The 15,542-nt window shown below is 42.6% G+C and overlaps 1 protein-coding gene across 3 annotated transcripts; it reads left to right on the plus strand.

Moving 5' to 3' along the window:
- Nucleotides 1-1,502: 1,502 nt before the first annotated feature.
- On the plus strand, nucleotides 1,503-14,095 carry LOC138960023 (inositol oxygenase-like). Of its 3 annotated transcripts, none has more exons than XM_070331743.1 (4): nucleotides 1,503-1,579; nucleotides 7,827-8,072; nucleotides 9,363-9,537; nucleotides 10,365-14,095. In XM_070331743.1, exons 2-4 carry the CDS (start codon nucleotides 7,897-7,899, stop codon nucleotides 10,869-10,871), a joined length of 858 nt encoding a protein of 285 aa, XP_070187844.1. In that variant the 5' UTR covers nucleotides 1,503-1,579; nucleotides 7,827-7,896; the 3' UTR covers nucleotides 10,872-14,095. The 3 variants fall into 3 exon arrangements, with proteins under 3 accessions (XP_070187844.1, XP_070187843.1, XP_070187845.1); XM_070331742.1 differs by lacking the exon at nucleotides 1,503-1,579 and adding an exon at nucleotides 2,476-2,798; XM_070331744.1 differs by lacking the exon at nucleotides 1,503-1,579 and adding an exon at nucleotides 4,344-4,660.
- Nucleotides 14,096-15,542: the final 1,447 nt, after the last annotated feature.

The raw sequence follows: 15,542 nt of genomic DNA on the forward strand, positions 1-15,542 counted from the left end.
TGATGTACCTTTCTGCTTTCACCATGACAAGGCGAAGTCCAGTTCGGCGCGGTTAAGTAATCCGCACCAAAATCCACATACCCCCCCCCCCCCACCCCCGGACCCCACCCCCCTACCAAACCCCTCAACCCTTCCCCACCGGATCATATTCTGCCTGTGCCTGAGTATAAGTTTCTTGAAATTTTTTAAGTTACACTTTCTCCATGACATCAGCTTTTACAGATTGTTGGTCCAGTTTTATGTTACGTATGCAGCCCATAGTTCAGTCAAAACACTACGTCTTTTCCCGCAGTGGGGCACTGCGGTTATGAAATTAAAGGCCCCTCCTGTTTTTGGAACCGCAGGAGCTTTCTAGTTTGCTGTTAGGTAGATTTTTGGTTCCTCTTTCCTGTCATGCTCTCTTTTTCTTCATGAATTCTTTTCTTTTTTCTGCCTTCTTGCTCATTCACCTGTATTTTTTCCAAAAATCTCTTCTCTTGCCGCTTGTCTCGCGATTCATGTATAGTTTAATCTGTTAGTGTTCTGATGTAAGTCCAGCAGTAGATAGGTTAAGCCTATTTTAACATACTGGAAACTGGTAATCTTCCAGTAGGTATTAATTTAGTTTTACTAAAGCCTGCTGGGACACAAGTAATGGGTTAGTGCATTTGTAAACAGGAATCGCTTGACAAGTGGCCCCCTTCATCCCCCCCTTCCTCGTCCTGATATGGCTCTGCGTAGTCGGCTGGACGTTAAGCAACAAATAAACAAACAAACAAACTACGTCTTTAAAGGCAAAGTTCTTCCGTTGTCAACGATTCGGCTTCTCATCTCAGATCAGCTAGGACAGGCAGTCACACGGGATGCATGGGATAAGGTGTGTGTGTGTGTGTGTGTGTGTGTGTGTGTGTGTGTGTGTGTGTGTGTGTGTGTGTGTAAGTGTGTATGTGCGCTTGTGTGAGGTTGGGTGTGTGTCAAAATGTGTTGTGCAATATGGCATGAAAATCTTTTTAAATTTGTTGTTAACAATTACAGCTTTGTATTCCATGTTTATTATTTTTTACGAAGTAATTATATTAACTTAGTCTTATGTTTCTTATTTGTTCGACCCTCTTAGGATTATGGAGTTTTATGCACTGCCTTTTATATTTAACTAAACTTTTGTATTTGAAATAGCCCATTGCAGTTGGTGTAGACCTTAAGTTTATTTTAATCGTTTGTCCAGTATTTAATTTAATTCTCTATTTTTGTATGAACTCAAATATTTAGTGTTCTTAGTATGTCTTGCTAGGCTAAGTTCTATTTAATCAGAGTATGTCTGCGTGTGCTTATACCTAGTGATATTGTAAAGCGCATAGTGCTCTTAGTTATGCGCTATAGAAATCTCCTTAATAAATAAATAAATAAATAAATAAATGATACATTATATCGAGCACTTCGTGTTGACGTTAATGGCAATGTTGCAAAGCCACCGCGGATCTGAGTTGTGTGGTAACCCCGGCGTGGCCAGTGAACTGTGTCCAATTTTTGTGTGCTTTTTTAAGCCGTGCGGAACTCTGAAGCCACAACCATACACAAGAGAAAGACACACTGTGCAAAGGTAAGTCAGGCATTTGATAGTCACCGCATTCAGGAATTCTGACACAGAACACCATGCCTGAGGTCATAAGGCAGTATTGATTATTGTAACTCGGAAACAGTACAGTGCCTATTCCAGTGAGCCACAATATCTGCAACATGGTGATGCGTTTGCCATGTCGGACATGTTCTTCTCAAGAGGGTCTTCCTGAAACAATCCTTAAAAGCCGTCACTGTTCGAACTGATTTGGAACACACACTCACACACTGACACACACACACACACACACACACACACACACACACTGAAACACACATACACATTGAAACACACAATCACACACACACACACACACACATGCACACACTGGACACACACACACACGCACACACACTGGTTCAGTCCCCCCACACCCACACACTCCACAAATAGACACAGACACACACACACTCACACCGTGACTAGGAAGTAATGGAAGGCAAGTTTTGTCCTGATTTCCAAAACGTGTGTGATTTCCGTCGAATATTTACCGCGGCATCCAACTTGTATACTTTGTCCTTTATCAGCCAACATGTTTTTATCTCAATCTTTGCGTTTTCTTGTCAGCCAAATTGATTTTTTCAGTTTTCACAGCGGGAATGATGTTTTGGTGTGCGCTCACGTGACACTGAACTGTTTGTTACACGGTCATTCACTCAGTTGACCTCTTAGCAGTGATACACTTTGCACTGCACGATTCTCGAGCATATGATATCATTGCATTAGGACAGGGTAACGCTAGCTATATCAAATACCCACACATCAACAACCTCGAATTTAAGTCAGATGTGCGACGACATATGCTAGGAAAGACCTACTCAGTTCACCTGGTGATTCAAGCAGGCTGCTGTAGGGGGGGGGGGGGGGGGGGGATATAATGGAACGAAGAAGAAGCAGACCGTGAATGGGGGACTTCTCAGTTCTGCACTTTCGTTATTGGACTTCCTGCATGCAGAGTGTACCTTATGCGCCCGTCAATAAAAATAACACGCTGTGAAACTGGTTTCAGCCGGCTACAAGTTCACAAACACTATCGACGAATCCGGATGAAACTGGTCAGGGTCATTACCATAAAGTTGTCCACGTGGGGTATAAATTGACACAATCGGGCTGCCGTGTGTTGATAGTTTACGCCGCTTGACTGTGGAGGTGTACGCATGGTTCTGAGCGCAGCGATTCGGAACTCTGTGTGTTGTTGTGGGTAAGCATTTGTGTTTACTTCTGCGGTTTGCAGAATAGAAAATCGTAGTTTGTTGTGCACGGTTGGTGATTCAGTTTTTCCTTCATAAAAATTGTTTAGTGTGTGTTTGTGTGTGTGTATCACTGTATGTGCTTGTGTGTGTGCCCACGGTGTGGGTGGGTGTCCAAGTGTATGTGTATGCTTGTGTGTGTGTAGTGTTGTAAGTGTGGTGTGTGTGTGTGTGTGTGTTGTATGTGGTGTGTGTGTGTGTGTGTGTGCATTGCCGTGTGTGTGTGTGTGTGTGTGTGTGTGTGTGTGTGTGTGTGTGTGTGTGTGTTTTGACCGATCGAAACGATTCCCCTGTGATGTTCTTACCTGCCTGCCTTGAGTAGTTGTCCTGTTAGAAGTGAACCATACTGTACTGATGATTGCCATTTTTCCCCAATCAATATTTGTGTGTCCGTGTGTGCGAGTCAGTGTGTATGTGTTTGTTTTTTCGTGTGTTTCATGTTGTGTGTTTATGTGTGTGTGTGTGTGTGTGTGTGTGCGGTGTTCGTGTATGCACGGCGTGTGTGTGTGTGTGTCAGTGTGTGTGCGGTGTGCAGGTGTGTTCTATATTTGGCTGTAACTGAATTGTGTAGGCTTTCATTTCGGGAGGGGGGGGGGGGGGGGGGGCATATTTGTGTGTTTAATCGGGGTTCTGAAAAGAAGGATCCCATCGTAGTTAAACACAACAGAACATTTCACATCGTGCGCCTGTCACGACCCTTGCGCTTTTGTTTATGTCGGTTTCTCAGAATACAGTACAGGGGCGGATCAGTTCATTTTATGGGGGGGGGGGGGGGTTTCCAAAAGTATATTGTGAAGATATGGGGTGTGAAGGCGCGAAGCGCCGATCCGACGGCGCGAAGCGCCTAGCTTGCTAGGGGGGTCCGGGGGCATGCCCCCCCGGAAAATTTTGAAAAAAAGGATGCAAAATGGTGCAATCTGGTGCATTCTGAGGATGATCATTACCAGTTTCAGGCAGCCCTCTTTTTACATTTAGTCACATTTAGTCAAGTTTTGACTAAATGTTTTAACATAGAGGGGGAATCGAGACGAGGGTCGTGGTGTATGTGTGTATGTGTGTGTGTGTGTGTGTGTGTGTGTGTGTGCGTGTGTGTGTGTAGAGCGATTGAGAGTAAACTACTGGACCGATCTTTATGAAATTTGACATGAGAGTTCCTGGGTATGATATCCCCGGACGTTTTTTTCATTTTTTCGATAAATGTCTTTGATGACGTCATATCCGGCTTTTTGTAAAAGTTGAGGCGGCACTGTCACACCCTCGTTTTTCAATCAAATTGATTGAAACTAGTTTTGGCCAAGCAATCTTCGACGAAGGCCGGACTTCGGTATTGCATTTCAGCTTGGTGGCTTAAAAATTAATTAATGACTTTGGTCATTAAAAATTGTAACTACTCATAGCAAAACATTAGTGGTGTTTACCTCAATTCAGTTCAGCGAGCGGACGAGCTTGGGCCGAGTAGAACTGAATCAGTATTGACACTAATACAACACAAAGATGTTATAATTAATAATCTAGCTATCACTTGTCACCGTGGGCAAAGCAAGCCTTCACTCACCTATTTGTTCCCAGCCTATTTCATCACTCCTATACACAAACGGATGTAAACACGTGCTGTATTTTTTGTGTGTTACCCCACATGCGAATCTCGGTCAGGCACAAAGTGTCACAGTCGACGACCGCATCAGCTGTTAACCGAAAACCACAGGCGCACGAATGACAGTGACCTTGACCATCTGAACTACACGCGAACCCAACAGGTGCAGGTGTATAGTGCAGGAATGATAACAAGTTGCAGTAGTCAAGTCACGTTCAGGTATAACTAGGGACAGAGAGAGAGAGAGAGAGAGAGAGAGAGAGAGAGAGAGAGAGAGAGAGAGAGAGAGAGAGAGAGAGACAGATAGACAAAGAGAGAGAGAGAGAGAGAGAGAGAGAGAGAGAGAGAGAGAGAGAGAGAGAGAGAGAGAGAGAGAGAGAGAGAGAGACGACTGAGACTGAGACCGATTGAGAGAGAAGTGGAAGTGAGTGAGAGAGGGTGTGCATGAGAGAAACTTGAACTAGAGCCTGACAGGGAGAGACAGTGATGCAGAGGTGTGGTGGTGTGTGAGTGTGTTCCAAAGTGCAGAATAGTATTTGAAGACGCTGATAATCCATCCCGTATTCTGCACTGACGGACCTTGAACTGATGCCCCTGCAAAGTAGGGCTTGCTATCGCTATGTACTCAGTACATATTATGTACTCAGGGCTTGCTATCGCTATGTACTCAGCTATGTACTAATGGTTTATGTTTGTCTCTCTCTCTCTCTCTCTCTCCCTCTCTCTCTCTCTCTCTCTCTCTCTCTCTCTCTCTCTCTCTGTATATATATTTATATATATATATATATATATATATATATATATATATATATATATATATATATATATATATATGTATTCAAGATTAGAATAGTCCCTCTCTGGGCGAGGGCTGGTTGAAAAGAAGCTCGTTTATATTGCTTATGCCACAACCCTCGTAAAATAAAATTTGATTTGATTTGATTTGATTTGATCTCTCTCTCTCTCTCTCTCTCTCTCTCTCTCTCTCTCTCTCTCTCTCTCTCTCTCTCTCTCTCTCTCTCTCTCTCTCTCTCAACGCTTTTGTGTGCGTGCCTATCTGAGAGAGAGTCAGTGTTAGGCAAAGATATACTATGTACTGCTCTCTGCCAGTGGATTACAGTGGAGTCCAGCTATAACGAACCTGGGTATAACGAAATCCCTCTTTTAACAAACTGCCATTCAGTGATTTCCCGGCAGACAACCTTCTATTTCTTACTTGTTACTTTCCGGCTACATCGAACCTTCTCTTTTAACAAACACGTTTTCATCGCCCCAGAGCCGTTTTGTCTATAAAAGTCACAAGGCTACAACGAACTGATGTCAATAATTGTCTCCAAAGACAAAAATACACAAAAATGCACAAACACAAGTGCACATCGCGTGATGAGCGAACTCTGAACACACTAACAGCGGGAGGTGCACGGAACAGATCGAACCAAAACCGAAAGTTGTGGTGACGTCATGACATTTTGCGATGTACGTCAGCGAAGCGGCTTCTTCTTCTTCTTCCAATAATGTTCAGCGATCAATGAATTGACCATTACTAACATGTTGGCGAAGTGCAAGTGTGTGTCCTTAACATAAAATAAAATAAAGAAAAAAAAAATAAAAGGGGAAAAATAAAGAAATAAAAAATAAAGATAAAAAAAAAATAAAGGAGGTGGGGCAGGGGGAGGGCGGTTACTGTGCCTGTATGGCCCTCATTGCCCTCAAGCAGAAGGCATTATAGGAGGGGGCCTCGACAACATCTGATGGGAGGGAAGCTCGTGCACATGTGGTCTGTCTTGCTAAAAACAATGGCTGACGAACATGGTTTCGAAATCTGGAACTGTTTTTTTGTTTTCTCCGATCCGTGACCGAGTGACGCGAACCACGCGTTCGTTTGAATTAATACTCTCCTCAGGCAGTGAAGTCTCCGGGCCTAAATTGCTCAACACTGTGGACAGTCCGGAGTGCAGTTATGTCCCGTGAATGAGCGAGTCAAAGTTTTATCGTGAAAACTGACGCTTTTCATGCACCTCCCGCTGTTAGTTTGCCTCTCTCTATGGATTATATTATGAAGCTGTTGAAAACATGCAGAGATTGTACTCTCCAAGGAAAGATCGATGGGACGATCATTTGAAGGTGATTGGGAAAACTTTTCTTGAGGCCATTTAGGGTTGAAAACTCTACAGCGAATTACTGATATAACGAACTAAAAAGTAAAATGCATCTCCCTTGAGATTCGTTGTACCCGGACTCCACTGTATCTCTCTCTCATATCTCTCTGTTCACGAAATTATGATGTTCTGCATAATATCCATTGTCTTGCAGAGTTGATGTACTATTGCATAGTATTCTGATTCTAATTGACTTGCACATTTTTGCTTTGCACCTTGTCATGAACATTTATAAACTACAATGTTTCATATAATGCGCTTATGTACATAAACTTATACTGTTTCACTAATTATGTATGTATGTAGTAGTAGTTATTATAGTAGATTTAGTCCCTCTTTAGGGCGAGGGCCAGATGCAAAAAAGTATACCAATGCTTATTCTGTTACCCTCGTAAAATAAAGAATTGTCATTCTCTCTCTCTCTCTCTCTCTCTCTCTCTCTCTCTCTCTCTCTCTCTCTCTCTCTCTCTCTCTCTCTCTCTCTCTCTCTCTCTCTCTCTCTCTCTCTTAAAATTTCAGTTTGCACTGACCACTACTGGTAGAAACTTGTCGCAGAGACATCCGAAACTGAACTTCTCTTACAGCTAACTTCTTTATCATTTTATCACATCATCCTTTGTTCTTTCTGTGTGCACTGACATTCATCTCGACTAGGTCTCAAACCACTCTTGCAGCAACTTTTTCGTCTTCGTCTTTGCTGTTCCAGGGATGATAAGGCCTGAGACATTTGTTTGATGATGATGATGATGATGATGATGATGATGATGATGATGATGATGATGATGATGATGATGATGATGATGATGATGATGATGATGATGATGATGATGATGATGATGATGATGATGAAGAAGTTGGTCGTGGTTTCAAGTCATTCTTTGGAACCTCTAAAGTTCTTGTCTCCAGTTGCATCCTGGGGCAAATAAATGGGTCCTGGCTTCCTTGTGCAGTAGACAAAATTGCAGGACGTCAGTGCTGAGTGGGTTGTGGAAGTGTTTCGCAATCAGATTGTCTGGGGTGTGGGTCGACAGGTACAAGCGGAAAAGATTGATGCTGGAACAAAACGGCAGTGTCCAGTGTGTACCCTGACTTCTTTATTATTTTCTTCCATTATTCTTTCAGCTTGCAACAAGAAAACTCTTGTCACATACTCAGAAAGATCCAACTACTCCTGTAGTCACAGCAACTTTAAACATATTTTTCATTTTCTTCATTTATTGTTTTAGTTAGCACCAAAGAAACGCTTGTCACCAAGCCACCCCAGAGCCTCCAACTTCTCTCACAATCACCGTCATCATGTCTGCTGCTGGCGTGGCCCTTCCCGTCGTCCTCTCTGACCCCTCCGAGTTCCGGCCAGAGGTCAAGGACGTCACCAAGTTCCGGGACTTCCGGATCCACAACATTCCGGATCACGTGGCCAAGACCTATGACCTGATGCACACCAACCAGACCCTGGCCTTCGTCAAGAACAGGCAAGTTGGATTGTTCTTTTTTGCAGTCTCCCTAAGTAGTCCCGTTGGTGTGAGGTTCGGCGTCAGGCTGAGTGTGGCGCTGAATAAAATCGAAACTAGCTAATTTTTCTTTAAGTCCTCCTAAATCTAGGACTTCTATTCCCCACAGTGCAAAAAGTTTCCACGGGGCAATGTCGGGAGATAGCCCTCCCCCAAACTCTTTTGTTTTCTTTTTATCTTCTTTGACTACTGCTGATACTGATATAGCCTACATATGCACATTTGTATTCAAGATATTGGAAAGTTTAGATTTGTTTATTGAATATTCACATTCTTGCCAAGCATAGCTATAGTTAAATGTTTGAGAACTTATTGTAAGCTTCTGTCTTGTGATTCAAGGTAGCAGACAATTGGCCGCGTAGGCACAACAAAGACTGATTTTAGCCGAGGAGAAATCCGATTGAGGGCTAGCTGGCTATATCTAAATTGTAGGTAGGATGCCAGAATTATGTTCTCTGGTGACTTCACCCACGATGGTCCGCTGCTTAGTGTTTTGCTAACAAAATGCTTTTTTGTGTAACGCTTTATAAGATTTTGCCTCTATGCAGTGCGGTTTCTCACGTTCATTCTTGTTTGACGCACTCGCACCCTCGTATGTAACTTTGTACAACGGCGTGTTTTGTTTGACACACCCTCGTATGTAACTTTGTACAACGGCGTGTTTTGTTTGACACACCCTCGTATGTAACTTTGTACAACGGCGTGTTTTGTTTGACACACCCTCGTATGTAACTTTGTACAACGGCTTGCTTTGTTTGACACACCCTTGTATGTAACTTTGTACAACGGCGTGTTTTGTTTGACACACCCTCGTATGTAACTTTGTACAACGGCGTGTTTTGTTTGACACACTCTCGTATGTAACTTTGTACAACGGCGTGTTTTGTTTGACACACTCTCATATGTAACTTTGTACAACGGCGTGTTTTGTTTGACACACTCTCGTATGTAACTTTGTACAACGGCGTGTTTTGTTTGACACACCCTCGTATGTAACTTTGTACAACGGCGTGTTTTGTTTGACACACTCTCGTATGTAACTTTGTACAACGGCGTGTTTTGTTTGGCATACTCTCGTATGTAACTTTGTACAACGGCGTGTTTTGTTTGACACACCCTCGTATGTAACTTTGTACAACGGCGTGTTTTGTTTGGCATACTCTCGTATGTAACTTTGTACAACGGCGTGTTTTGTTTGACACACTCTTGTATGTACGTCTAACGGCGTGTTTTGCTGGAAACCCTGAACAGGATGGAGCACTGGGGCAAGTTTGACCACGACCGACTGACCATCATGGAGGCCCTTGAGAAGCTGAACGGGCTGGTGGACGAGAGTGACCCGGACACTGACCTGCCCAACGCTTTCCACGCCTTCCAGACGGCGGAGGGGGTCCGCAAGAACCACCCGGACAAGGAATGGCTACAGGTGACGAGGGTTTACCTGTGTGATGGTGCTGTGTATGAGTTCCAAAGTTAACGTTCCAAAGTTAAAAACAAAAAACAAATAAGAACTGTTTTGTATCGTGTCAAATTGTATTGTACATGTACAGTAAGCTTATCAAATTGTATTGTATCGTGTCAAATTGTATTGTATCAAAATCGTATCAAATTGTATTGTATCGTATCAAATTATATTGTATGGTATCAAATTGTATTGTATTGTATCGTATCTTCTTCTTCTGCGTTCGTGGGCTGAAACTCCCTTGTACACTCGTGTTTTTGCACGAGTGGAATTTTACGTGTATGACTGTTTTTACCCCGCCATTTAGGCAGCCATACGCCGCTTTCAGAGGAAGCATGCTGGGTATTTTCGTGTTTCTATAACCCACCGAACTCTGACATGGATTACAGGATCTTTTCCGTGTGCACTTGGTCTTGTGCTTGTGTGTACACACGAAGGGGGGTAAGCCACTAGCAGGTCTGCACATAAGTTGACCTGGGAGATCGGAAAAATCTCCACACTTAACCCACCAGGCGGCCGCGGCCGGGATTCGAACTCTCGACCTTCCGATTAAGAGGCCGACGTCTTACCATCCCGCCACAGCGCCCGTCATTGTATCGTATCAAATTGTATTGTATTACATCGCACCGCATCTCATCGTAGTGGGACATCCCCCGAAAGCGGCGTATGGCTGCCTTAATGGCGGGGTAAAAACGGTCATACACGTAAAATCCGTAGGAGTTTCAGCCCATGAATCAACAAACAAATCGTAGTGGGACAGTATTTCATTGGGGTTTGGTTTTGTATGTCAGGTGGTGGGTCTGATTCACGACGCGGGCAAGCTGATGGCGCTGTGGGGGGAGCCCCAGTGGTGCGTGGTGGGGGACACCTTCCCCGTAGGCTGCGCCCCGGATCCCTCCATCGTCTTCGGGGTGGAGAGCTTCGCCAAGAACCCCGACCTCCAGGACCCCAAGCTCAACACCCGCCAGGGCATCTACACGGAGAACTGCGGGCTGGACCGGGTGCTGATGTCGTGGGGGCATGACGAGTACCTCTACCGAGTCCTGCAGGCCAACCAGCACAGCCTCCCCGAAGAGGCGCTGTACATCATCCGCTTCCACTCCTTCTACCCGTGGCACTCGTCTGGGGCCTACCGCTACCTGTGCAACAACAAGGACGAGGAGATGCTGCGCTGGGTCAACGAGTTCAACCAGTTCGACCTCTACACCAAGGCGCCCGACATGCCCGACGTGGACGCCCTGCACGACTACTATGAGGGTCTGCTGAGGAAATACGTCCCGGGCAAGCTGCAGTGGTAGGCTGGCCGATACACAACTAGGTCATGATGATGATGTGCGTGCTAGCTGTGGACTGTCCGAGACTTGCGCTTGGAACAGTGAATGATGATTATTATGTCCGAGAGCGGCTCATAACCAGACTGGATAGTTAAAATGGAACACTGGCTCTATTTGATGGTTCTTGGTTTTTTTAAAGTAACGGCAGAAATTATGTTCTTTGGTGACTTCACGCATAAGGAATCGCTTCAAAGTTCCGTTGTTTACAAAAATTGTCGCAAGAAACTGTCCACTGCTGTTTTTTTCAGCTGCCGAGACGGGTGATATTTTGGTCTGTTCACCACGATCTCTTCAAGGCTCCACCCTTCTTGTGTGAGCGGCCATGTTCATCACAGATCCGTTCATATTTTACGAAGGATATGAAACATCCTATACCACTTAGAAACATACAAAACATCCTATACCACTTAGAAACATACAAAACATCCTATACCACTTGGAAACATACAAAACATCCTATACCACTTAGAACCATACAAAACATCTTATACCACTTAGAACCATACAAAACATCCTATACCACTTAGAACCATACAAAAACATCTTATACCACTTAGAACCATCCGTCGCGATATAACCTTGAATGGTTGAAAACGACGTTAAACACCAAATAAAGAAAGAAAGAAAAGAAAGAACTTAGAACCATGCAAAACATCCTATACCTCTTAGAACCGTACAAAAACATCCTATACCACTTAGAACCGTACAAAAACATCCTATACCACTTAGAACCATACAAAAATATCTTATACCACTTAGAACCATACAAAAACATCTTATACCACTTAGAACCATACAAAACATCTTATACCACTTAGAACCATACAAAACATCCTATACCACTTAGAACCATACAAAACATCCTATACCACTTAGAACCATACAAAACATCCTATACCACTTAGAACCATACAAAACATCCTATACCACTTAGAACCATACAAAACATCCTTTACCATTTAGAAACGTACAAAAACATCCTATACCACTTAGAACCACACAAAACATCCTATACCACTTAGAACCACACAAAACATCCTATACCACTTAGAAACATACAAAACATCCTATACCACTTAGAACCATACAAAAACATCTTATACCACTTAGAACCATACAAAAACATCTTATACCACTTTATTTTTAATTTTCAGAGCTTGTTTTTAATCCGAATATAGCATATTTATATGTTTTTGGAATCAGAACATGATGAAAAATAAAATAAAAGTAATTTTGGATCGTTTTATAAAAAAATTATTTTAATTACAATTTTCAGATTTTTAATGACCAAAGTCATTAATTAATTTTTAAGCCTACATGCTGAAATGCAATACCGAAGTCCGGCCTTCGTCGAAGATTGCTTGGCCAAAATTTCAATCAATTTGATTGAAAAATGAAGGTGTGACAGTGCCGCCTCAACTTTTACGAAAAGCCGGATATGACGTCATAAAAGACATTTATCGAAAAAATGAAAAAAACCATCTGGGGATATCATACCCAGGAACTCTCATGTCAAATTTCATAAAGATCGGTCCAGTAGTTTACTCTGAATCGCTCTACACACACACACGCACAGACACACACACACACACACACCACACACGCACAGACACACACACACACACACACACACACACACACAGACACACACACACACACACACACACACACACACACACACACATTCCTTGATTCGTGTACAATGTATGCTCATCTCGGGCAACAGTTATTACCGAATACTTCCACCGGCAGTGATGAAATAAGAGTCAGTTCTTTGTTTACTGACAGCGACATCCAAAGGCAATTGGCAAAATATGTGTACGATTGTTTTCAACTACGCAGGTGCAATGCGTCTTCCGACTGTCCTCAATAACTTATGCTCATCTTCAGGTCCTCTTTGTTCACCCTGTTCCACTTGGTTTTGTATTACATGTATGTTATGTTATATTGCTGTTTTCCTGTACTTATATATCTTGTATGTGTCAATAGGCTCTGTGCTTTAATGACAATAAATTCTGATTCTGATTCTGATTCTGATTCAGACACACACACACACACACACACACACACACACACACACACACACACACAGACACACATACACCATGACCCTCGTCTCGATTCCCCCTCTATGTTAAAACATTTAGTCAAAACTTGACTAAATGTAAACAGTCACACTTTGCACAAAAGGCAGCGAGGCTGTATATTTGTGGCGTGTGTCCAAGTGGACTGCTGCTGTTGATATGAGTCATATCCCAGGTAAAGCCTGGACCCATCTATTGTGAGTCACCAGGTTGTCTGCTCGGGAAGGACGGTGCCTTTAAACTGCACAGTCATTTCAGCCATCGAGAAAAGCATTTTCTTCTGAGTCCGAACGCATGTGCCTTTATTACCCCTGTTTACTATGTACGCAGGGTTATTATACATACTTGGTATTTTTGTCCGGGTGGCTGGATATTTTTGGTTGTGTGGCTCCCCCTCCCCCCTCCCTACATTGGAATGCAAATAAACGAATTACGGAAATAACTCTGTCGGCTTTTTATAGGCTGTGAAAGAGTTGCTTTCCTTTCTTTTCCTTGCTTTTCCATAGAAACATTGAGGCAATCTGCTCGTGACATTGAAGGCTTGCCTCTGTGTTTCTATGGAAACAAGGGAAAGCAAGTCTTCCACAACCCGTGAAAACTTGACAAAGTTATTTCCAAACATCGCCTTATTTTGCGCCAAGGGGTAAACGCCGGTCACAGTCCTTGAAGACATCGAGAAGAGCACATTCAGTTCAGTTTGAATACCATGTGCCTCTAAAAATACTGTCTACTATGTATACAGGTTTATTACACAGACTTCCTATTTGTAGGTGCTCGGACATTCTGGGTTGTGTGGTTCTTTTTATCCGTGCGTCTGGCATCCAGTACGCATGGCAGGCTACAACCTGTGATTTCGTCTCAAGAGACTCATGTGATTATTATTAAGACGAATAATCAAAAGCTGACACACACAGAGATTTGTGTGTGTAATGCGCAATTGATTTTTTAGTGATTTCTTTGATTTTGTGATTGATACTGGGCATGTGTATTTTGATGTATGAAAGCTGAAAATGTGTATGTGTGAGAAAATTGTGTTAATTTTTTGTTGCTCTTGTTTTATTTTATTAGTGTATGATCTGATTTGAAAATAATGATCAACGATTACCTTTGATGTATATGTGATCTGTTTTGATGTGTGGCATGAATTCTTACATTCGCACAGAATACTTTGCACCTGCATAATTATGTGACATGTCAGTGCTACCAGTTTCGGCTGGAATGACGTCTCTAGTTCTGATGACCTCAACAGATACCAGTTCGAACAGGTCTGCCATAAACAGATTATGATTTATGCTTTTGTGTCTGTCCTTTTGGAAATGATGAACGCGTAACAAAACTGGATTTCGCACAAACGCATGAATGGAAAACAGATTTATTTTTTATTTTGGAGTGACACTGTCTGCACAAACTGATCTCTGTTAGTCTTGTGGTTGAAGTACTCTTGAATAGTCAGTGCGCAATTGATAATGTGCACTCTCTTTTTCCTGTACTGCTGTTCCGAAAAAAACTTGGTGCAACTTTAGCATGATGGTACACAATTTATTTCAGATTCTTTTTTGAATCTGTACCTATTTTCGTAAGAAAATAATAATCTATAAAGAATAAGAAAAAGAAAAAGGCTCAACGTGATGATATTTTATTTGTCAACTGTCCTTGTTGTCATCGTGGCGTTTGGTTGTGTGTGTGTGTGTGTGTGTGACGGTGTGTGTCACGGTGTGTGTGTGTGTGTGTGTGTGTGACGGTGTGTGTGTGTGTAAGTGTATGTGTGTGTAAGTGTATGTGTGTGTGTGCCAGTAAGTGTGTCCGCGGCGTGCGCGCGTGTGTGTTTGTGTGTGTATGTGTGTGTGTGCTCTAACTGTAAACATGCAGCTTACATTAAACGATTTGCTCACGGCCTTGTTGTGACGTTCGCATTTCTTTGCCATAGATAACGATCATGCCGTAACTTATTTGCTTCCTTGTAGCTTTCATCGCATCAGAGAGCTGCATATAATATCGCCCAGATACTCAAAAAGCCAAAGCGATTTTTTTCCCATACCATCAAACGACTTCGTCTGACTCCATAATTATTTGACATAGAAAACGATAATGTTGGCCTACGGTCTGAGTAGCAAACGTTCTACACTTAGGCTACAAAGTTGAGACGAGTCAGTGCATGTATTTAAGCTAACGACCCAGCAACATGCAAGCAATCAACTGTATGACCGAATAAATCATAATTTACACAATGTAGAACGTATCCGGATATAACAGTGTTGTCAAGATCACCACATTTATCAGAAATTAGCATATATACATTTAGAATTATGAATCCATTTCCGAAAGTCACGGTTAGAGAGTAATCTTTATTTAGGACTTGCAAAATCATAGTCCCAAAACATGATGGCATTTAAGCAAATAAATGAGCTGTCACGAAAAGAAAAGTAAAAATAAATCTTACAAGAAGTATTTCTCTATGATAGAAGTCATAACTGATTTTCGAAAGGCTTGGCCTTTGGACATTTTTACAGATTGTAAAGAGGAGTGGGAGAAAGGGAAAGAGAAACACGTA

This window comes from Littorina saxatilis, linkage group LG2 (genome assembly GCF_037325665.1).
Source record: "Littorina saxatilis isolate snail1 linkage group LG2, US_GU_Lsax_2.0, whole genome shotgun sequence".
NCBI lineage: Eukaryota > Metazoa > Mollusca > Gastropoda > Littorinimorpha > Littorinidae > Littorina > Littorina saxatilis.

Bases quoted from the DNA above. Each gene is read 5' to 3' on its own strand.
- LOC138960023 (XM_070331743.1), top strand. From the start codon at position 7,897: ATGTCTGCTGCTGGCGTGGCCCTTCCCGTCGTCCTCTCTGACCCCTCC. The intron at 8,073-9,362 runs GCAAGTTGGATT...AACCCTGAACAG, and splicing joins CTGGCCTTCGTCAAGAACAG to GATGGAGCACTGGGGCAAGT. The intron at 9,538-10,364 runs GTGACGAGGGTT...TTTGTATGTCAG, and splicing joins CGGACAAGGAATGGCTACAG to GTGGTGGGTCTGATTCACGA.